The sequence below is a fragment of the Mustelus asterias genome, chromosome 10, assembly GCF_964213995.1.
Source record: "Mustelus asterias chromosome 10, sMusAst1.hap1.1, whole genome shotgun sequence".
Lineage (NCBI taxonomy): Eukaryota > Metazoa > Chordata > Chondrichthyes > Carcharhiniformes > Triakidae > Mustelus > Mustelus asterias.
Window position 1 is genome coordinate 161136 of NC_135810.1, and position 24976 is coordinate 186111.

The window sequence follows — 24976 nt, forward strand, 5'->3', positions numbered from 1 at the left end:
AGTCATTGAGCTGGAGGCTGAGCTGCAGACTCTGCGACACATCAGGGAGGAGGAACATTAGCTGGATGCTTTGTACCAGAAAGCAGACGCACCTCTTAAGATAGGGTCTTCTGGTTTGGTCAGTGGTCAGGGACAGGAGGATGTGACTGCGAGTGAGGCAGGTAAGGAGACCCAGAGGACAGATTTGTCAGCTCTGCAATTATCCAATAGGTTTGAGATTCTCTCAGCTTGTTTGGATCTGAGCAGGGGGTGCAGGGTGGATGAGAAAACTGTCCATGGCATCATGATACAGGGAGCCATTCAAGTGGAGGGTGCAATAAGGAACGTAGTGGTAGGAGAGTACAGTAAGAAGGAATGATACTGTCCTCTGCAGCAAAGTGCAAGAGCCCATCTTTACATCGACTAATCTGTTGACAGCACTTCAGTTAAGATTTATCTTCTCCTACCATGATCTCCAAAATAGTGCTGGAAAATTATCATCGACCACATGGAGAGGCAACTCCACCATTTGTCCAATCAACACTACGTTGATCATGATGTAATCCTTTAACAGAACAATCTCTTCTGTGTATATCCTTAAAATCACATCAGCTGGTTTTAAAGGAAGAAGTTTCAGCTTTTATTGGTATGTAATCTCAGGAATTAAAGCACCAGTATCAACCTCCAATCTAATTGGTTGTCCACTTAACTTGGGAATTACCCAGAATCTGTGTGATCCACCCTGTATGGGTAAGACTGGAGCTCTTCATCATATTTTGGGATATTCTCTTTAAAGAAAATTCTTTTCTTCCATGTTGTAAATTATTCTAGCAGAATGCAACTTGTCCTTTTTCTAGAAGGTACCCAGATTCTTCTTCCGAATATTCTTCTCAGGACAAGCTGATCTAGCCTAATAAGCTTTTGCAATGTGATCCATTTTGCCACAGCTCTTGCATTGATTAGCCTTGCTCCAACATTCAGTCTCTGAATGCTCCATTTTGGCACATCTGTGACATGCTTGTTGTTGTTTTGACTTCTTATGAGCAGTTCCCAACATGTCGATCTTCATTCCTGCACCAAATTGTGAAACCCCTTTAGCAGCCAGTTCCATCAACACTGTGATTTCAACTGCTGTCTTTAAAGTCAAAGCATGTTCAGCAAGCAATCTGCTTTGGATAGCCTCACTTTGGAGACCACAAACTAGACAATCTCGAAGAACATCTTCCACCAACTCACCAAACTCACAATGTTGTGCCAGCCTTTCTAAGGTTGCCACAAACTGAGCAACGCTTTCGCCTTCCACATGATTCCTTCAGGGGAACCTGAACCATTCCGTGATGATCAGTTGCTTTTGACACTAATGATTTTTAATCAAGTCATCCTAAGTTTTGGTTCCTGGTTTTGCTGGATGAACCAGGTTCCGGAGAAAATATGTTTTACTTCTTATTATACTGAGAAAAGCTGGTATGAGCAACTAGTTTTCACTTTTCTTCACTTGTATAAAGTCCTGAAAATGCTGTGCAAAGGAACTCCATGATTCATTTTCTTCCTTGAAAGGCCCCAGGGATCCTAAATGACCTGTTATTTCTCTTGCAGGCATAAGTGACTCAAGGCTGCTCAGTATATTTTTTTTAACTGTCTTCCCAGTACTCTTTTTACTCTGGAGACCATTGACTTTATGTATTTTTTCTTTCAAACGACCCCAGCCAAACAGTAGAACATCCCTTCTTTTCAAATATGCCGCCTGGAATCTCACCCTTCTCTGATTGGAAAAACCTTCTGTTTTAAAACCACATGGAGAGCTTTTTTTCTTATTTGTCTTCCTGCATTGGCACTTCAATCTTTAATACTGTTATTTCTTCTCTCCAGCTTTCTAATATTCAAAGTGTGATGACCCACATTTTTTTTTCCTCTTGATGAAACAAAATCCCCACTTGCCGCCAACTTTCTTTTTGTGTAATGTCCCAACGATGTTAGTGGTTGTAGATTTTAACAAAAAAAGACCGTGGTTTTCACATGAAAATTCAAGCTAACAAGTTTTATTGAAAGTGAAGTTCTATACACTGCACAGAGTACAAACTGAAAGCAAAACAGAGTCTGTGCAAACACCCTAATAACATAACCATTAAATCATGTGGTCAGCTCTTAAAGTTACCATGCAACCCTTCTAAATTTAGAACAACAATCATTACGCAGACCTGGCTGCAGGAGGGCAAAGGTTGGGTCCTGAATATTGAGGGATCCATGACATTCAAGAAGAATAGGAAGCTTGGTAAAGGTGGCGGTGTGACACTGTTAATTAAAGATGTCATTTGTGCATTAGTTAGAGATGACCTTGGTTCAAGAGATCAGACTGTAGATTTGGTTTGAGTGGAGATGAGGGATGGTACAGGAAAGTCATTGCTGGGAGTGGTCTACATGCCCTTAACAATAACCACAATGTCAGATGAAGTATACAAGAAAAAATATTGAGTGCTAGTGATAAAGGGATGACTTTAATCTACATAAAAACTGGAAGAATCAGATTGGCTGTAGTATTCTGGATAAGGAGTTCATAGAATGCTTTTGAGATAGTTTCTTAGAACAGCATATTCTGGAACTAACTAGGAAGCAGGTCATATTTGATGTGGTTTTGTGTGATATGATAGGATTAATTAATGGCCTGAGAGTAAAGGCACCCCTAGGTAATAGCGAGCACAATATGATTGAATGTTACATCCAGTTTGAAAGGGAGAAGAGTGGGTCTAAAATTAGTATTTTAAACTTAAACAAAGGTAATTATGTAGACATGAAAGCTGAGCAAGCTGAAGTGAACTAGGATACTAGTGAGGGAATAGTTCAGTAGAAAAGCAGTGACAGACATTTGAGGCTATATTTCAAAATACTCAGAATAAGTATATTCCTACTGTGTAGAAAAATTCTAAAAGGACAGATCCTCTGTCTGTCATTAACTAAATAAATTGGAGAAAGTATCAAACTTAAGGATAAAGCAAATAACTGCACGAAGATGAGTGACAGGTCAAGTAGTTGATCAGAATATAAAGAACAGCAGAGAATGACTAATAGGTTAAACAATAGAAAGAAATTACAGTACGAGAGGAAAATAGCTAGGAATGCAAAATGGATAACAAGAGTTTCTGCAGTTTTTTAAACAACAAAAGAGAAGGTAAAGTGAATGTTGGTCTTCAAGAGTGAAAATGTAGAGTTAATAGTAGATAAAAAGGAAATTGTAGTTGAAATAAACAATTTTTTTCTTTCTGTCTTCACTGTAGAGGATACAAGGAACATTCCAAGACTAGCTGTAAATCAGGAGGTGGAAGGGAGAGAGGGGCTTTTGGGGAAATTACAATTTCTAGGGAGCAGTACTGAGAAAACTGACGGAACAACAGGCTGACAAGTCCTGATGGACTTCATTCTAGGGTCTTAAAAGAAGTGGCTATTGAGATAGTAGATGCATTGGTGTTAATTTTTCAAATTCCCTAGATTATGGAAAGGTTCCATCAGTTGGAAAGTAGCAAATATGATCCCTCTATTCAAGAAGGGAGGCAAAAATCAGGAAATTATAAGCCAGTCAGTTTGATGTCTGTCATGGGGAAGCTATTAGAATTGCCCATTAAAGTGGTTATGGCTGGGCACTTAGAAAAACTCAAGATAATTAGGAAGAGTCAGCATGGTTTTATGATAGGGAAATCATGTTTAACCAATTTATTAGAATTCTTGGAAGGAATGACAAGTGCTGTGGATAAAGGGGTAGACGTACTAAAGTACTTTTCCAAAAAGCATTTGATAAGGTGACATATCAAAGGTTCTTGCAGAAAACAAAAGCCCATGGGGGTAGCATGTTAGCCTGGACAGAAGATTGGCTGCCTGGCAGAAAACAGAGAGTATGCATAAATGGGTCTTTGACTGACTGGCCGGATGTGACAAGTGGACTCCTACAGGAGTGTGTACTGGGGTCTCAAACTTTTACAATTTATGTCAATGACTTACATGAGGGGAGTAGAGGCATGGTAGCTATATTTGCAAAGATAGAAAATATGTTGTTAAGAAGACATAGGCGTTTGCAGATGGATGAAGCTGAGTAAGCATACAAAAATCGAGCACTTGATGTATAATGCAGAAAAATGTGACCTTGTTTACTTTGGCAGAAAGAATAACAAAGCAGAGTATGAAAATTGATGAACAGCAGAATTTTTCTCAGCATTACTCTGAACAGCTGGGACATGAAAGAGTTGCAACACACAGACAAGTAAATTATATTGAAAGAGTGGCTTTTAAATATTGAAATGCAAGACACCTATCTCAGGCTGGCGCCTACACTAAGAATGTGGCTGCTCAGTCTACTACCTTGGTACTTGATTCACCATCCAGGCTGGCTGTTGTGACAAAACATGTTCCATCATCACTGCTTGAAGACAAGAAAACCATGTCACAGGGAAATGTTTCATTCTCCTTGGTCATCACAATGTCTCCAACCTGTAGGAATATTTATTTAAGTTTAGTTATTAGTGTCGCAAGTAAGTTTACGTTAACACGGCAATGAAGTTACTGTGAAAATCCCCGAGGCGCCATGTTCGGGTGCACTGAGGAAGAATTTAGCATGGCCACGGACTGTGGGAGGAAACCGGAACACCCGGAGGAAACCCATGCAGATACTGGGAGGACGTGCAGACTCCGCACAGGCAGTGACCCGAGGTCGGAATTGAACCCGGGTTCCTGGCGCTTTGAGGCAGCAGCGCTAACCACTGTGCCACCGTGCCAGCCCAAATATCACCATTATTAAAAGGAAAGTCTGCGCCTCATTCTCACCAACCCCCTCCGCACCATCTCGAACACATCCCACTGTCCCAACATACATCTAAATATTTACTTACCCTCAATTTTCTGCTCTGTTTTTGAACCATTTTGCCATTCTGGATGATGTGAACAGGACATTTATTCACTGCATTATCTGCTTTATGCCGAAGCCAATCTTCATAACCCTGTAGACAGACATTGAGCAGCGTAGGTTATAGAGTAAATTGGTTGAATGTTTTATTCACCCACTCTGTAAACTCAGAAAATGAATTTTGATCTTAAATTGACAAAATCGAATATATTCAGGACAATAAGCATCAAATTTCAATTTAAGGCATTGTACAAAGTGGTCAGTAACAATCAAGGATACAATCCATTACGGTAGCGCACTGTAAGGTTCACATTGCACTATCCAAACCTGATTCACCCACACAACTCTGCCCCAATCTCCCAATTTAGAGTAGATCCAAAATATTTAGTTTTTTGGAACTTCCCTCTCCAGTGTTCATGGAAGCCTTTTTCTCATGCTTCAACATACTGGGAGCTGCTGCTGGATCCTGAGAACCTGTCCCTCACAGTCAGGTCCCAAGGTGAATCCCTATGTAGATCAACATTCGGCACCCTCTCCTTTCCTTCTCTATGAACGGTATGCTTTTGTCTGTATAGTGCACAAGAAACAATACTTTCACCATATACTAATATATTTGACAATAATGAATCAAATCACAGTGTCCCTGATCATATGTGGTGCAATTTCCACAACAAAATATTCCTATTTAATCTCCAAGTTATCAGGAGCAAAAACATTCAAGGATTACCAGTATCAAAATTAAATTATTTAATCACAAAAATAAAAAGCATTCAAAACCCTGACTGCTTTCTCTGGAAACACAGGAAAGTATAAAGCAGCACAATCACAGGAAAAGGAAGAGACATTCAGCCCCTCAAGCTTACTCCACCATTCAGTTCGATAAGGGATTATCAGTGACTTTAACTCCATTTACCCACCTTGTTAATAGCCTTCCCTACCTGACCAACTTCCCTCTGAAATAATACTTCCTTTTTCATTTTAGATAGCTGTCCCTTCTCACTTAAACTTTTCCTTGTGATCTGTCTCTATGGAAAAGGGGAAGTTAGAGGAGGGTAGAAAAGAATTTGAAGAAAGAAAGTCTTGCCTGTTTAATTGCAGTCACAGTGATTACAAAGAAAAGTGGAAGTCCACTGGTTATTGGACTGGTTGGTGTATCGATGATCAACTGGAAATAAAAAGAATGTATTAATCCACTGTAAAAGGAGCTCAGTTTTAAAGCTATTTCATCACTTATTGCGAAGGTAAAATAAGCAGGTAAAACTGCCTGATAATTGAATATTCAATACAATTTGTTTTATATCCATTCATGGGATAGAAGCAATGCTGCTTATACCAAACTGCACTTAAGAAGGGCATGGTAAATACTGTTCATGACCTGCTACAGTCTGTGCAATGAAAGTATACAAAGTGCTGTTCAGAAGGGAATTCAAGGATTTTGACGTAACTACAACGTAGGAACAGTAAAACAATTCCAATTCAGGATCATACGTAACTTGGAGGGAAATTGTGCTGAGGGAGGACACATTGGAGGGATCTTGTAATGGAGCATTATGGATGGAGCTCAGACTTTGGAAGGGTGAAATCACAATGTTAGGAGTGTACTATAGACCTCCCAACAGCCCTCAGGAGACAGAGCAGCAGTTATGGAGTCAGACACTGAAAAGCTGTAAAAATAAAGCTTTAACTTTCCCTAAATTGATTGGGAATTCCTTACAACCAGGGGCTCGGATGGAGAGCAATTTGCTAAATGTGTCCAGGAGGGCTTTTTGATACAGTATGTTGACAATCCAACCAGGGAGGGGCCATACTCAACTTGGAATAGGGGAATGAGCCAGGCCAGGCGATCGATGTTTCAGTGGGAGCATTTTGGGTTTAGCGACTATAATTCCATTACATGGAATAGTCATGGATAAAGACCAGAATGGTCCTGGGATGAGGGTGCTAAATTGGGTGAGGGCCAATCCCATCCAAACTAGACAGAAACTGGGGAATGTGGATTGGGAGAGGCTATTTGAAGGCAAATCCACGTATGACATGTGGGAGGCTTTTAAAGGCCAGTTGATTGAAGTGCAGGATAGACCTGTCCCCACAAAAAATGAAGGATAGAAATGGCAGGATTCAGGAACCATGCATGATAAGGGAAATTGTAAGCTTCGTCAAACAGAAAAAGGAAGCATACGATAGGTCTAAGCGTGTTAAAAACTGATGAAGCTCTTGAGGACTATAGTACGAAGGAACTTAAACGTGGAGTTAGGAGGGCTAAAAGGGGCCGTGAAATGTCTTTAGCAAACAGGAACAATGAGAATCCCAAGGACTATTATGCATATATTAGGAGCAAGAGGGTAGCAAGAGAAAGAGTAGGCCCATTCAAGGACAATGGGTGGAGACACAGGAAATGGGTGAGACCTTAATGAGCACGAGGCAGATTTTTTTACACAGAGGGTGGTGGGTGCCTGGAACTCGCTGCTGGGGGAGGTAGTGGAAGCGGATACAGGGGTGACTTTTAAGGGGCACCTTGACAAATACATGAATAATGGGAATAGAGGGATATGGTCCCCGGAAGGGTAGGGGATTTTAGTTAAGTCGGGCAGCATGGTTGGTGCAGGCTTGGAGGGCTGAAGGGCCTGTCCCTGTGTTGTAATTTTCTTTGTTCTTTGTTTAGTACTTTGTATCGGTATTCACCAAGGAGAAGGACATGATGGATGTTGAGGTCAGGAATAGGTGTGTGAACGCCCTAGAGAATGTCAATATATCGAAGGAGGAAGTGTTGGGTACCCTAAATTGAATTAAGATAGACAAGTCCCCGAGGCTAGATGAGATCTATCCCAGGTTACTGCAGGAGGCAAGGGAAAAATTAGCTGGGGCCTTAACAGGTATCTTCACATCCTCTTTGGCCACAGGCAAGTTCTAGAGGACTGGAGAATAGCCAATGTTGTCCCCTTGTTTAAGAAAGGAAATAGGGATAATCCAGGAAATTATAGGCCGGTGAGCCTGACATCAGTGATGGGGAAGGTTTTGGAGAAGATACTGAGGGACAGGATATATGCACATTTGGAAGAAAATGGACTGGTTAGTGACAGGCAGCATGGTTTTGTACGGGGAAGGTCACGTCTCACCAACTTGATTGAGTTTTTTGAAGAGGTGACAAAGATAATTGATGAGGTACGGCCTGTGGATGTAGTTCCGTCCCCTCAGCCTCTCTCCCCTTATTCTATCTCCCTGTCTCTCGTTTCCCCTCACTTTCTCCCCCTCAATCTCTCTCTCCTCCTCTCTCGTTTCTCCTCACCTTCTCTCGCTTCCCCTCACTCTCTCGCTTCCCATCACTCACTCCTCGTCAATCTCCCCCCCCCACTCTGTCTCCCCTCACTCGCCCTCTGCTCTCCCCACTCGCTCTGCCCATCACTCTCTCCCCTCCCTATCACTCCCTCACTCTCCCCCCACTCGCTCTTCACCTACTCTCCCCCACTACCTCTATCCTCACTCTATCTACCCTCACATCTTCCCCCTCACAATCACTCCCCTCACCCTCTCTACCCCTCAATATCTCCCGTTCGATCTCTGCATCTCACTATTCCCCTAAATATCTTCCCCCTCACTCTCTCCCCTAAACCCTCCCCCTCACCGTCTCCCCCTCACCCTCTCTCCCCCTCCCCCTCTCTCCCCCTCAATCTACCCCTCATTCTCTTCGCCCTCAACCTTGTCCCCTTACTCCCTCCCCCACTTTCTTCCCCCTCAATTTTCCCTCACTCCCTCCCCTTCACTCTCCCCTCACTATCTCCGCTCAACCTCTCTCCACCTTACTTTCTTCCCCTCACTCACCCCTCCTCACTCTCTCCCCTTCAGTCTCCTCTCACTCTCTCACTTCACCCTTTCTCCACCTCACTCCTTCCCCCTCACTCTCTCATCCCTCACTTTCTTGCCCCTCACTCCCTCCCTCCTCCCCACTCCCTCCCCCTCAGTCTCTGCCCTCACACTCTCCCCTTCACTTTCCCTCTCTTAGTCTCTCTCCCCTCACACTTCCCCCCCTCAGTCTTTTCCATCAAACTATCCCGCCTCCGACACTCTCCTTTACCTTCCCTCCCCTCGGTCTCTCTCTTGCTCACGCTCTCTCCCCTCACTCTTTACCCTTCACGCTCTTGCTTCCCCTCACTCTCTCTTCCTCAATCTATCTCCCCGTCACTCTGTCTCCCATCTTTTTTCCCTCACTCGCCCTCCACTCTCCACTCACTCGCTCTGCCCATCACTCTCACCCCTCACTCCATCTCCCTTCGCTCTCTACCCTCACTCACTCTTTCTTCACTTACTCTGCCCCTTACTCTCTCCCCCCTTCACAGGGCGGCACGGTAGCACAGTGGTTAGCACTGCTGCTTCACAGCTCCAGGGACCTGGGTTCGATTCCCGGCTTGGGTCACTGTCTGAGTGGAGTTTGCACATTCTCCTCGTGTCTGCGTGGGTTTCCTCCGGGTGCTCAGGTTTCCTCCCACAGTCCAAAGATGTGTGGGTTAGGTTGATTGGCCATGCTAAAATTGCCCCTTAGTGTCCTGAGATGTGTAGGTTAGAGGAATTAGTGGGTAAATATGTAGGGATATGGGGGTAGGGCCTGGGTGGGAGTGTGGTCGGTGCAGACTCGATGGGCCAAATGGCCTCTTTCTGTACTGTAGGGTTTCTATGATTCTCCCTCCTGATTCCCTCTCCCTCATTCACTCAACTTTTCTCCCCCTCACCTCTCTCTTCACTCAATCTATCTCCCATTGCACTCGCTTCCCACTCTCTCCCCGTCATTCCCTCTCCCCTTACACTCTCCCCCCTCTGACATTCACTCACCTTCTCTCCCCCTCCCCCTTCCCTCCTCTCTCTTCACTCAATCTAGCTCACGTTGCTCTCTCCCCCCACTTTCGCCCCTCCCAATCTCTCCCCTCACTCTTCACCTATTCTCCCCCTCACGATCCCTCCCCTCACTCTATCTACCCTCACATTTTCCCCCTCAATCACTCCTCCTCACCCTCTCTACCCCTCACAATATCTCCCGTTCAATCTCTGCATCTCATGCTATTCCTCTAAATCTCTTCCCCCTCACTCTCTCCCCTACACTCTCACACTGTCTCCCCCTCACTGACATCACCCTCTCTTTCTCCCTCACCCCCTCACTCTACCTCTCATTCTCTTCTCCCTCAGCCTTTTAGAACCATAGAACCATAGAACATTACAGCTCAGAAACAGGCCTTTTGGCCCTTCTTGTCTGTGCCGAACCATTTTTCTGCCTAGTCCCACTGACCTGCACTTGGACCATATCCCTCCACACCGCTCTCATCCGTTAACTTGTCCAAGTTTTTCTTAAATGTTAAAAGTGACCCCGCATTTACCACTTTATCCGGCAGCTCATTCCACACTCCCACCACTCTGCGTAAAGAACCCCCCCCCCACTAATATTCCCTTTAAACTTTTCTCCTTTCACTCTTAACCCATGCCCTCTGGTTTTTTTCTCCCCGAGCCTCAGTGGAAAAAGCCTGCTTGCATTCACTCGATCTATACCCATCAAAATCTTATACACCTCTATCAAATCTCCCCTCATTCTTCTACGCTCCAGGGAATAAAGTCCCAATCTATTCAATCTCTCTCTGTAACTCAGCTTCTCAAGTCCCGGCAACATCCGTGTGAACCTTCTCTGCACTCTTTCAACCTTATTTACATCCTTCCTGTAACGAGGTGACCAAAAATGTACACAATACTCTAAATTCGGCCTCACCAATGCCTTATATAACCTTGTAAGAAGTTTAACAACACCAGGTTAAAGTCCAACAGGTTTATTTGGTAGCAAAAGCCACACAAGCTTTCAGAGCTCTAAGCCCTTCTTCAGGTGAGTGGGAATTCTGTTCACAAACAGAGCATATAAAGACACAAACTCAATTTACATGAATAATGGTTGGAATGCGAATACTTACAACTAATCAAGTCTTTAAGAAACAAAACAATGTGAGTGGAGAGAGCATCAAGACAGGCTAAAAAGATGTGTATTGTCTCCAGACAAGACAGCCAGTGAAACTCTGCAGGTCTAGGCAACTGTGGGGGTTACAAATAGTGTGACATGAACCCAATATCCCGGTTGAGGCCGTCCTCGTGTGTGCGGAACATGGCTATCAGTTTCTGCTCAGCGACTCTGCGCTGTCGTGTGTCGCGAAGGCCGCCTTGGAGAACGCTTACCCGAATATCAGAGGCATATAGAGGGGCAAGGACTGATTGGGACAATCAACATGGCTTTGTGGGTGGAAAATCATGTCTCACAAATTTGTTTGAGTTTTTTGAAGGGGTAACCAAAAAGGTAAATGAGGACAGTGCAGTTGATGTTGTCTACATGGACTTTAGCAAGGCATTTGACAAGGTACCGCATGGTAGGTCGCTGCATAAAGTTAAATCTCACGGGATCCAGGGTGAGGTAGCCAATTGGATACAAAATTGGCTTGACGACAGAAGACAGAGGAGAGTTGTAGAGGGTTGTTTTTCAAACTGGAGGTCTGTGACCAGCGGTGTGCCTCAGGGATCGCTGCTGGGTCCACTGTTATTTGTCATTCATATTAATGACATGGATGAGAATTTAGGAGGCATGGTTAGTGAGTTTGCAGATGACACCAAGATTAGTGGCATAGTGGACAGTGAAGAAGGTTATCTAGGATTGCAATGGGATCTTGATCAATTGGGCCAGTGGGCTGATGAATGGCAGATGGAGTTTAATTTAGACAAATATGAGGTGATGAATTTTGGCTGATCGAATCGGGACAGGACCTGCTCAGTTAATGTTGGGGCGTTGGGGAGAGTTATAGAACAAAGAGATCTAGGAGCACAAGCTCATAGCTCCTTGAAAATAGAGTCACAGGTGGACATGGAGGTGAAGAAGGCATTCAGCATGCTTGGTTTCATTGGTCAGAACATTGAATACAGGAGTTGGGACGTCTTGTTGAAATTGTACAAGATATTAGTCAGGCCACACTTGGAAAACTGTGTACAGTTCTGGTCACCCTATTTAGAAAGGATATTATTAAACGAGAAAGAGTGCAGAAAAGATTTACTAGGATGCTACCGGGACTTGATGGTTTGAGTTATAAGGAAAGGCTGGATAGACTGGGACTTTTTTCCCCTGGAGCGTAGGAGGCTGAGGGGTGATCTTATAGAGGTCTATAAAATAATGAGGGGCATAGATAAGGTAGGTAGTCAACATCTTTTTCCAACGATAGGGGAGTCTAAGACTCGAGGGTATAGGCTTAAAGTGAGAGTGGAGAGAGACAAAAGGGTCCAAAGGAACCATATTTTCACTCAGAGGGTGATGAGTGTCTGGAACAAGCTGCCAGAGGCAGTGGTAGAGGCGGGTACAACTTTGACTTTTAAAAAACATTTAGACAGTTACATGGGCAAGATGGGTATAGAGGGATATGGGCCAAATACAGGCAATTGGGATTAGCTTAGTGGTAAAAACTGGGCACCATGGACAAGTTGGGCCGAAGGGCCTGTTTCCATGCTGTAAACCTCTATGACTCGATGACTCTATGACATGGCACTGCTGCCTCACAGCGTCAGAGACCCGGGTTCAATTCCAGCCTTGGGCGATTGTCTGTGTGGAGTTTGTACATTCTCCCCATGTCTATGTGGGTTTTCTCCCAAAGTCCAAAGATGTGCAGGTTATGTGGATTGGCCATGCTAAATTGTCTCTTAGTGTCCCAAGATGTGTAGGCGAAGGGGGATTAGCAGGTTAAATACATGGGGCTACAGGAATAGAGCCTGGGTAAGATTCCCTGTCAGAGAATCGGTGTAGACTCAATGGGCCGAATGGCCTCCTTCTGCACTGTTGGGATTCTATGATAATACAAATAACAAAGTACATTTGAAGCATCTGTAGGTTGATTGGTGAAGGTGAGGTCAAGTAGGTTTCTTCCCCTTGTGTTGGTTCACTCACTGCTTGCTGCAGATCTTGATAAATCTACATTTCACTTTGATCAAAATGTACAATTTATCAAAGACTGAAGTCACATTTTGATAACAGAACGTTTCATACCTGCACGAGGAATATGATGAGGAAATAAAAATTCGCAATTCTTCTGAACTGTTCAAACAAGTTCTTCGGAATGAAGTTCCAGAAAGTATACTGTATAGGAAAAGAAAAAGGAAGTCATTGAAAGGGAAGCAATAGGAAGAAACATTAATTCCACACTCATCCTGTGTCAGATGTAAAATGTGTTAAAATATTCTCTTTTATCAAAATAGAATTTTCTTACTACATTCTGCAATTGTCAGGTTCAAGAAAATGGAAAGAGGTAGTGTCCAATTAGAAGGCCAGTGAATATTAATTAGAGTAAATACACAGGGCACTGTGAATACATAATACCTATGGCCTATAAGTGACTCCTGCCCAATGTAGAAGATTGTAAATTGCACTTTGTAATGGCTTAACACAGGGTTTCCCAAACTTTGAGCTGTGGAAACCCTCGTGACCTCCCAAGAGCATTGCGGAACCCAATAATTCTCATAATGCTGACTCCCTTTTTGCCACGAAATAGGTACAAAAACTGAAATCAAATATAACCAAGTCTTTTCTAGCTATAACTATGCATATTTTTTTATTCATTCATGGGACATGGGTGTCGCTGGCTGGTCAGCATTTATTGCCCATCCCTAGTTGCCCTTGAGAAGGTGGTGGTGAGCTGCCATGTGCCAAGCATCTTAAGTGTTTCTGGAGCTGCACCCATCCAGTCAAGTGGGGAGTATTCCATCACACTCCTGACATGTGCCTTGTAGATAGGCTCTGGGAAGTAAGGGAGTGAGTTACTCACTGCAGTATTACTAGCCTCTGGCCTGCTCATGTAGCCACTGTGTTTATATGGTGGTCTAGTTGAGTTTCTAGTCAATGGTAACCCCAAGGATGTTGACAGTGGGGGATTCAGTGATGGTTACACCATTGAATGTCAAGCTCATTGCTTGGCATTTGCGTGGCGCGAATGTTACTTGCCACTTGTCAGCCCAAATCTGGATATTGTCCAGATCTTGTTGCATTTGAATATGGACTGCTTCAGTATCTGAGGAGTTGTGAATGGTGCTGAACGTTGTGCAATCATCAGCGGACATCCCCACTTTTGATCTTATGATGGAGGGAAGGTCATTGATGAAGCAGCTGAAGATTGTTGGGCCTAGGACACCACCTTTAATCTGATAATAATTAAAAAGAGTTTAAAAATTCTGATTAAAACTATATAAGTCTTACCATATGTCATTTTTAATGGGAGGAACGATGCTGGAAAGCTGATTCTGGTATCGGTCACACACATCTATCTCTCTCTCACATTCACACACACAGGGAAAACAACAACTTATACCAGAATGTTTGACAGTTGTCTCCATGAGTCACCATCAATTTGTGCATTTTCCATGGCAATACCTCGACCAATCAGATTATACTTGCCAACCAATCAGCATTTCCTTCTCTTACAGTATAAACTGTTGTTTACCCCTTATACTGCTATTCTTGCTCAGTGTCCTGATGAGTGCAAGACAAAAAGCTCTCACATATCTCATTTTCAGCAATACTCAAGTTCTATATTATCAAATGTTACGACATGGCAGGTGGTAATTGCCGGGCTGCCAAAATCCCAAAGAAATTTGCAATTTGTATTTTATATTAAGAAGGTATCTGCACTGAAGTCAGCAGCAGAAATTTCAAACCACTCTTGGAGATTATAAATATTAAATTTAAATATATATTTTGAAAACAGAATATAAAATCTAAAAACACAGGAAAACATTTGAACAGTTAACGGTAGGTCTAGAAACATTCCCCAAAGGATTTCTGCTTCATCAAACTCAATGCTAAACACCCCTTTTAGGCAAAAGTCCACAAAGATCTTTTCAATCAAAATTACCACAAACATCCACTGTTGCCACAGGGTCCTTCAAGGTGGCTGCAAGCTGTTGTCTTCACAGGTCTGTTTTCAGCTCACATGCTTTTGAAGGTCTCATGATCATATCTACTAGAGCCTTCAATATCTCTCTTGAAATATGTTTTTCCCTTTCATCTTTAAATCTATTGTTTTTATACCTCTTTGGAAATTCCCTTTCCCAGGACACACAATTACTTCTTTTTTTTTACGGCTACTACTTTTGGGTAAAAATAAACTTAATGCTTTGCTTTATGCATCTACGATTGCTACCAATTATGCAGTTTTCCTTCTGAAACACAGTAGTTAACTATGTTATCATCCTAAATTTCCATTCATGCTGCTCCCTAGTATTCCATCTTATTCCTGTTCATCTCCATTTCTAAATACTTGCTTTCATACTTAACCCCTTTTTGATGTTCGTATATTTTATGAAAATGTATATATCGCAACAGGATAAAATAAATTAACCTGTTCTCTCTCTTAAAAGGCTTTGCTGCTTGGTTATTTTAAATTTCTCACTCCACAGGTGAAAAAATACACAGGAACATACAAGTACATTGTTCATGGGTAACCTTGGGGAACACCTTTTGATGCATTCAGTACACTGTGCGTGATCTGCTTGTTGCACTGTATGGTCCCTTTAAGATTGCTGCACAGCTTTGTATGTAGGTATCTTAAAGGCAATGTTGTTTGAGCATGCCCTGTTTGTTCCATCTGCGTTATCTTCTGCTTTGCTGCACAGCCACGCTTTTGTGCAACTAAAAAGGAACAGCTTCGCCATCAAACACCAATTTATTCTGATCCCACTTTCTAGAACTTGATCCGTAGCCTCATATGCTATGGCATTTCAAGCGCTCATCTAATTGCTTCTTAAATGTTAGAACATAGAACAGTATAGCACAGAACAGACCCTTCGGCCCACGATGTTGTGCCGAGCTTTATCTGAAACCAAGATCAAGCTATCCCACTCCCTATCATCCTGGTGTGCTCCATGTGCCTATCTAATAACCGCTTAAATGTTCCTAAAGTGTCTGACTCCACTATCACTGCAGGCAGTCCATTCCACACCCCAACCACTCTCTGCGTAAAGAACCTACCTCTGATATCCTTCCTTTATCTCCCACCATGAACCCAATAGTTATGCCCCCTTGTAATCGCTCCATCCACCCGAGGAAATAGTCTTTGAACGTTCACTCTATCTATCCCCTTCATCATTTTATAAACCTCTATTAAGTCTCCCCTCAGCCTCCTCCGCTCCAGAGAGAACAGCCCTAGCTCCCTCAACCTTTCCTCATAAGACCTACCCTCCAAACCAGGCAGCATCCTGGTAAATCTCCTCTGCACTCTTTCCAGCGCTTCCACATGCTTCTTATAGTGAGGTGACCAGAACTGCACACAATATTCCAAATGTGGTCTCACCAAGGTCCTGTACAGTTGCAGCATAACCCCATGGCTCTTAAACTCCAACCCCCTGTTAATAAAAGCTAACACACTATAGGTCTTCTTCACAGCTCTATCCACTTGAGTGGCAACCTTCAGAGATCTGTGGATATGGACCCCAAGATCTCTCTGTTCCTCCACAGTCTTCAGAACCCTACCTTTGACCCTGTAATCCACATTTAAATTAGTCCTACCAAAATTAATCACCTCACATTTATCAGGGTTAAACTCCATCTGCCATTTTTCAGCCCAGCTTTGCATCCTATCTATGTCTCTTTGCAGTCTACAACAGCCCTCCACCTCATCCACTACTCCACCAATCTTGGTGTCATCAGCAAATTTACTGATCCACCCTTCAGCCCCCTCCTCTAAGTCATTAATAACAATCACTGATCCCTGTGGCACTCCGCTAGCAACCTGCCTCCAGTCCGAAAATTTTCCATCCACCACCACCCTCTGTCTGCGATCAGATAGCCAGTTACCTATCCAATTGGCCAACTTTCCCTCTATCCCACACCTCCTCACTTTCATCATAAGCCGACCATGGGGGACCTTATCAAACGCCTTACTAAAATCCATGTATATGACATCAACTGCCCTACCTTCATCAACACACTTAGTTACCTCCTCAAAAAATTCAATCAAATTTGTGAGGCATGACTTGCCCTTCACAAATCCGTGCTGACTATCCCGGATTAATCCGCATCTTTCTAAATGGTCGTAAATCCCATCCCCAAGGACCTTTTCCATCAACTAACCAACCACCAAAGTAAGACCAACCGGCCTATAATTACCAGGGTCATTTCTATTCCCTTTCTTAAACAGAGGAACAACAATCGCCACTCTCAGTCCTCTGGCACCATCCCTGTGGACAGTGAGGACCCAAAGATCAAAGCCAAAGGCTCTGCAATCTCATCCCTTGCCTCCCAAAGAATCCTCGGATATATTTCATCAGGACCAGGGGACATATCGACCTTCAGTTTATTCAAAACTGCTAGTACATCCTCCCTCCGAACATCTACTTCCTCCACCCTATTAGCCTGTAACACCTTCTCTTCCTCAAAAACATGGCCCCTCTCCTTGGTGAACACTGAAGAAAAGTATTCATTCATCACCTCTCCTATCTCTACTGACTCCATACACAAGTTCCCACTACTGTCCTTGACCGGCCCTAACCTCACCCTGGTCATTCTTTTATTCCTCACATAAGAGTAAAAAGCCTTGGGGTTTTCCTTGATCCAACCCGCCAAGGACTTCTCATGCCCCCTCCTAGCTCTCCTAAGCCCCTTTTTCAGCTCATTCCTTGTTAACTTGTAACCCTCAATCGAGCCATCTGAACCTTGTTTCCTCATCCTTACGCAAGCTTCCCTCTTCCTTTTCACAAGACATTCCACCTCTTTTGTGAACCATGGTTCCCTCACTCGGCCATTTCCTCCCTGCCTGACAGGGACATACCTATCAAGGACACATAGTATTTGTTCCTTGAAAAAGTTCCACTTTTCATTAGTGCCTTTCCCTGACAGTTTCTGTTCCCATCTTATGCCCCCTAATTCTTGCCTAATCGCATCATAATTACCTCTTCCCCAATTGTAAACTATGCCCTGCCGTACGGCCCTATCCCTCTCCATTGCAATAACAAAAGACACCGAATTGTGGTCACTATCTCCAAAGTGCTCTCCCACAACCAAATCTAACACTTGGCCCGGTTCATTTCCCAGTACCAAATCCAATGTGGCCTCACCTCTTGTCGGCCTATCCACATATTGTGTCAGGAAACCCTCCCGCACACACTGCACAAAAACTGCCCCATCCGAACTATTCGACCTACAAAGGTTCCAATCAATATTTGGAAAGTTAAAGTCCCCCATGACAACTACCCTGTGACCCCCACACCTATCCATAATCTGCTTAGCAATTTCTTCCTCCACATCTCTATTACTATTTGGGGGCCTATAGTAAACTCCTAACAACGTGACCGCTCCTTTCCTATTTCTAACTTCAGCCCATATTACCTCAGTATGCAGATCCCCCTCCAAGTGCCTTTCCGCAGCCGTTAAACTATCCTTGATTAACAATGCTACTCCTCCACCTCTTTTACCAGCTTCCCTACACTTACTGAAACATCTATACCCCGGAACGTCCAACAATCATTCCTGTCCTTGTTCTACCCACGTCTCCGTAATGGCCACTACATCGTAGTCCCAAGTACCAATCCACGCCCCAAGTTCATCTACCTTGTTCCGGATGCTCCTTGCATTGAAGTAGACACACTTCAACCCACCTTCCTGTCTACTGGTACCCACCCTTGACTTTGATACCTTCCCCAATACCTCACTACCCTCAACACTGACTTCCGGACTACAACTCCTTTTCCCACCCCCCCGAAGAGCCGTAGCAAATTTCCCTCCCAGGATATTGGTGCCCCTCTGGTTCAGGTGCACCCCGTCCTGTTTGTACAGGTCCCACCTTCCCCAGAATGTGTTCCAATTATCCACGTAGCTGAAACCCTCCCTCCTACACCATCACTGCAACCACATGTTTAACTGCACTCTCTCTCTGTTCCTCAACTCGCTATCACATGGCACCGGCAACATACCAGAGATGACCACATGTTTTGTCTTGGCTCTCAGCTTCCAGCCCAGCTCCCTAAATTCCTGTTTTAAATCCCCGTCCCTTCTCTTACCTAGGTCATTGAGGGGGTTCCGACCTCATCCCACAACCCTCAGGATGAAAAAACTTTTCCTCAAATCGTCTCTAAATTTCCTGCCCCTTATCTTAAATCTATGCCCCTGGTTACTGACTCCTCTGCTGAGAGGAAAAATTCCTCCCTATCTACCCCATCTACGTCTCTCATAATTTTGTACACCTCAATCAGATCCCCTTCAACCTTCTTGGAGCTAAGGAAAACAACCAGCCACACTTCATAGATGAAACGCTCCAGCCCAGGTAACACCCTGGTGAATGTCCTCGGCACCCTCTCTCGTGCAATTACATCCTTGTTAGTCAAGGATCTATCTACCTCTGCCTTAAAAATATTCAATCACCTAGTCTCTACCGCACTCTGTGGAAGATAGTTCCACAGACTCACGACCACCTGAGAGGAAGCATTTTTTCTCATCTGTGCTGCCTCACAGCACCAAGGACCCAGGTTCAATTCCAGCCTTGGTGACTGCCTGTGTGGAGTTTGCATGTTCTCCCTGTGTCTGTGTGGGTTGCCTCCAGGTTCCTCTCACAGTCCATAGATCTGCAGGTTAGGTGGATTGGCCATGCTAAACTGCAGCTTAGTGTCCCAAATTGTGCAGGTAAAATGGATTAGGGATTACATAGAACATAGAACAGTACAGCACAGAACAGGCCCTTCGGCCCACGATGTTGTGCCGAGCTTTATCTGAAACCAAGATCAAGCTATCCCACTCCCTATCATCCTGGTGTGCTCCATGTGCCTGTCCAATAACCGCTTAAATGTTTCTAAAGTGTCTGACTCCACTATCACTGCAGGCAGTCCATTCCACACCCCAACCACTCTCTGCGTAAAGAACCTACCTCTGATATCCGTCCTGTATCTCCCACCACGAACCCTATAGTTATGCCCCCTTGTAATAGCTCCATCCACCCGAGGAAATAGTCTTTGAACGTTCACTCTATCTATCCCCTTCATCATTTTATACACCTCTATTAAGTCTCCCCTCAGCCTCCTCCGCTCCAGAGAGAATAGCCCTAGCTCCCTCAACCTTTCCTCATATGACCTACCCTCCAAACCAGGCAGCATCCTGGTAAATCTCCTCTGCACTCCTTCCAGCGCTTCCACATCCTTCCTATAGTGAGGTGACCAGAACTGCACACAATATTCCAAATGTGGTCTCACCAAGGTCCTGTACAGTTGCAGCATAACCCCACGGCTCTTAAACTCCAACCCCCTGTTAATAAAAGCTAACACACTACAGGCCTTCTTCACAGCTCTATCCACTTGAGTGGCAACCTTTAGAGATCTGTGGATATGGACCCCAAGATCTCTCTGTTCCTCCACAGTCTTCAGAACCCTACCTTTGACCCTGTAATCCACATTTAAATTTGTCCTACCAAAATGAATCACCTCACATTTATCAGGGTTAAACTCCATTTGCCATTTTTCAGCCCAGCTTTGCATCCTATCTATGTCTCTTTGCAGCCTACAACAGCCCTCCACCTCATCCACTACTCCACCAATCTTGGTGTCATCAGCAAATTTACTGATCCACCCTTCAGCCCCCTCCTCTAAGTCATTAATAAAAATCACAAAGAGCAGAGGACCAAGCACTGATCCCTGCGGCACACCGCTAGCAACCTGCCTCCAATCCGAAAATTTTCCATCGACCACCACCCTCTGTCTTCGGTCAGACAGCCAGTTGCCTATCCAATCGGCCAACTTTCCCTCTATCCCACACCTCCTCACTTTCATCATAAGCCGACCATGGGGGACCTTATCAAACGCCTTACTAAAATCCATGTATATGACATCAACTGCCCTACCTTCATCAACACACTTAGTTACCTCCTCAAAAAATTCTATCAAATTTGTGAGGCACGACTTGCCCTTCACGAATCCGTGCTGACTATCTCGGATTAATCCGCATCTTTCTAAATGGTCGTAAATCCCATCCCTAAGGACCCTTTCCATCAATTTACCAACCACCGAAGTAAGACTAACCGGTCTATAATTACCAGGGTCATTTCTATTCCCTTTCTTAAACAGAGGAACAACATTCGCCATTCTCCAGTCCTCTGGCACCATCCCCGTGGACAGCGAGGACCCAAAGATCAACGCCAAAGGCTCTGCAATCTCATCCCTTGCCTCCCAAAGAATCCTAGGATACATTTCATCAGGCCCAGGGGACTTATCGACCTTCAGTTTATTCAAAACTGCCAAGACATCCTCCCTCCGAACATCTATTTCCTCCAGCCTATTAGCCTGTAACACCTTCTCTTCCTCAAAAACATGGCCCCTCTCCTTGGTGAACACTGAAGAAAAGTATTCATTCATCACCTCGCCTATCTCTACTCACTCCATACACAAGTTCCCACTACTGTCCTTGACCGGCCCTAACCTCACCCTGGTCATTCTTTTATTCCTCACATAAGAGTAAAAAGCCTTGGGGTTTTCCTTGATCCGACCCGCCAAGGACTTCTCATGTCCCCTCCTAGCTCTCCTAAGCCCCTTTTTCAGCTCATTCCTTGCTAACTTGTAACCCTCAATCGAGCCATCTGAACCTTGTTTCCTCATCCCTACATAAGCTTCCCTCTTCCTTTTCACAAGACATTCCACCTCTTTCGTGAACCATGGTTCCCTCACTCGGCCATTTCCTCCCTGCCTGACAGGAACATACCTATCAAGGACATCCAGTATTTGTTCCTTGAAAAAATTCCACTTTTCATTAGTTCCTTTCTCTGACAGTTTCTGTTCCCAACTTATGCCCCCTAATTCTTGCCTAATCGCATCATAATTACCCCTCCCCCAATTGTAAACCTTGCCCTGCCGTACGGCCCTATCCCTCTCCATTGCAATAACAAAAGACACCGAATTGTGGTCACTATCTCCAAATTGCTCTCCCACAACCAAATCTAACACTTGGCCCGGTTCATTTCCCAGTACCAAATCCAATGTGGCCTCACCTCTAGTCGGCCCATCCACATATTGTGTCAGGAAACCCTCCCGCACACACTGCACAAAAACTGCCCCATCCAAACTATTTGACCTACAAAGGTTCCAATCAATATTTGGAAAGTTAAAGTCCCCCATGACAACTACCCTGTGACCCTCACACATATCCATAATCTGCTTAGCAATTTCTTCCTCCACATCTCTATTACTATTTGGGGGCCTATAGTAAACTCCTAGCAACGTGACCGCTCCTTTCCTATTTCTAACTTCAGCCCATATTACCTCAGTGTGCAGATCCCCCACGAAGTGCCTTTCCGCAGCCGTTAAACTATCCTTGATTAACAATGCCACTCCTCCACCTCTTTTACCAGCTTCCCTACACTTAGTGAAACATCTATACCCCGGAACGTCCAACAACCATTCCTGTCCTTGTTCTACCCACGTCTCCGTAATGGCCACAACATCGTAGTCCCAAGTACCAATCCACGCCCCAAGTTCATCTACCTTGTTCCGGATGCTCCTTGCATTGAAGTAGACACACTTCAACCCACCTTCCTGTCTACCAGTACCCACCCTTGACCCTGATACCTTCCCCAATACCTCACCACCCTCACTGACTTCTGGACTACAACTCCCTTTCCCACTACCCTGACAAATTAGTTTAAACCCCCCTGAAGAGCCGTAACAAATTTCCCTCCGAGGATATTGGTGCCCCTCTGGTTCAGGTGCACCCCGTCCTGTTTGTACAGGTCCCACCTTCCCCAGAACGTGTTCCAATTATCCATATATCTGTAACCCTCCCTCCTACACCATCCCTGCAACCACATATTTAACTGCACTCTCTCCCTGTTCCTCAACTCGCTATCACGTGGTACCGGCAACGTACCAGAGATGACCACATGTTTCGTCTTGGCTCTCAGCTTCCAGCCCAGCTCCAGAAATTCCTGCTTTAAATCCCCGTCCCTTCGCTTACCTATGTCATTGGTACCAATGTGTACCACGACTTGTGACTGTTTCCCCTCCCCCTTCAGAATCTGGAAAACACGGTCTGAGACATCACGGACCTTGGCATCCGGTAGGCAACATACCATCCGTGAGTCTCTTTTGCTGCCACAGAACCTCCTATCTATCCCTCTAACTAACGAGTCCCCAATAACTATCGCCCTCCCGCTCTCCCCCTTTCCCTCCCGAGCCACAGAGACGGACACAGTGCTGGAGATCCTCTCACTGCGGCTCCCCACTGGTATGTCATCCCCCTCAACCGTATCCAAAGCGGAATACTTGTTGCTAAGGGGAACGACCACCGGGGATCCCTGCACGGACTGCTTCCTCCCAGCCCCTCTCACCGTCACCCATCTGTTTTCAATCCTCGGAGTAACTGTATTCCTAAAGCTTGTGTCTATGGCCATCTCTGCGTCCCTGATGATCCTAAGTTCATCCAACTCCAGCTCCAGTTCCCTAACACGGTTTTGGAGGAGCTGCAGATGGGTGCACTTCCCACAGGTGTAATCAGTAGGGACACTGTCGTCGTCCCTCACCTCAAACATAGTGCAAGAGGAACATTGCACTGCCTGCACACCCATCCCCTCTAGATACCTTGCCAGTACCAGGTAGAAAGTGCAAAAATGAATTCAACTCACCCCTGCTCGCCCTTTCAGCCTAAGCCCTGTGAGCTAAAGTCTTATAGCTCACACTCTGCTTCCCACACACTCAAGCCCTGTGAGCTAAAGTCTAATAGCTCACACTCTGCTTCCCACACACTCAAGCCCTGTGAGCTAAAGTCTTATAGCTCACACTCTGCTTCCCACACACTCAAGCCCTGTGAGCTAAAGTCTTATAGCTCACACTCTGCTTCCCACACACTCCACTGCCCGCTCCCGACGCTGCCCGCTGTATACTGCAGCCTACCTTTTATACTTCACGCGCTTAAAAAACCCTTCCCAGACTCCTTTGCTGCCCACTTCTAGTTTTCACTTTAAACTTGAAAAACTGCTGTTAAAGTAAAGGCCAAAAAAATACACACACTCGCTGACTAATTAAATAAATAAACAATTCAATTAATCCAATTAATCTCTTACCAGCACTGCTGCTTTTCAATCACCCCTCTCAGCTTGCTCCAGTGGATCAATGAGGGGGAACCTCCCAGGTAACTGACTTTTAAAGTTAAAATAAAAACTGGTGAGGGTACGAGAGGATCATTGCGTTGGAGGGAGGACGAGTAGCAGCGAATTGGGAGGTTTGCTAAGTAGAGAGGAGCTTGGAAGGGAAGCAGTGAGTAAGAGAATGTGGTGAGATGGTGGGACAGCAGTAATGTCACTGGACTAATAATCTCGAGACCCAGTGGGTTCAAATCACAGTGAGTTCAAATCCCATCACAGCAGCTGGTGGAATTTGAATTCAATTAACAAATCTGGAATATAAAGTTAGTCTTCGTAATGGTGATTATGAAGCTATCAATTATTGTTGCTAAAAACCCATCTGGTTCACTAGTGTCCTTCAGGGTAGAAAATCGGCCATTCCTGCCTACATGCGACTCCAGACTCACAATGTGTGTTTCCCTCAATACACTGCAAATCATTCAGTTCAGGAGCAATTAGGTATGGGCAACAAATGTTGACCTCGCCAGCGATGCCCACATCACATGAAAGAATAAAGTTGGCCAGTGGCAGGATTGGGGGGAAGGGGAGCAGGGTGGCAAACAATTGAGCATGCTCAGTAACTACACGATAACAAAAGTGGCGGCAGCAGTATTAGGGTATATAATTTACCAACCTTGCTCAAATAAAAATGTGCTGTTAAAACACACTTTAAATACGAGATGTCTGTATTAAATTACTCAAGGAACAGAAAAAATAAAGACTTTACCTTTGAAGATACAATCCTGTTATCAGGATATCTTTGTAGAATGTATGCATCTGTGCCAAGAGGGGGTTCACGATGTCCAATGTAAACTGTCCGACTATCCACCCAGTTCTCTTCTCCAACACACTAAACAGAGGGAGGGACAATTATTGTCTAAAACTGCACACAAATAATTATCAGACTAGGTTAGTAACTATGCAAACTAATCACTGGGGAGTTTTCGAAAGTTAAAGTTACAAAGTATTTACT

The 24976-nt window shown here is 44.5% G+C and overlaps 1 protein-coding gene across 1 annotated transcript in view; it reads right to left on the reverse strand.

Annotated features, from left to right (window-relative positions):
• atp11a (ATPase phospholipid transporting 11A) overlaps positions 1–24976 on the reverse strand; it is a gene marked incomplete at its 3' end in the record, with an annotated part of 232999 nt that overhangs the window by 160817 nt on the left and 47206 nt on the right. Inside the window, exons 2-6 of the mRNA XM_078222717.1 lie at positions 24731–24853; positions 12912–13001; positions 5952–6032; positions 4854–4961; positions 4327–4455 (exon numbers count right to left, since the gene is read on the reverse strand). Coding sequence (XP_078078843.1) covers positions 4327–4455; positions 4854–4961; positions 5952–6032; positions 12912–13001; positions 24731–24853 — 531 coding nt within the window. The remainder of the gene's footprint in view (positions 1–4326; positions 4456–4853; positions 4962–5951; positions 6033–12911; positions 13002–24730; positions 24854–24976) is intronic.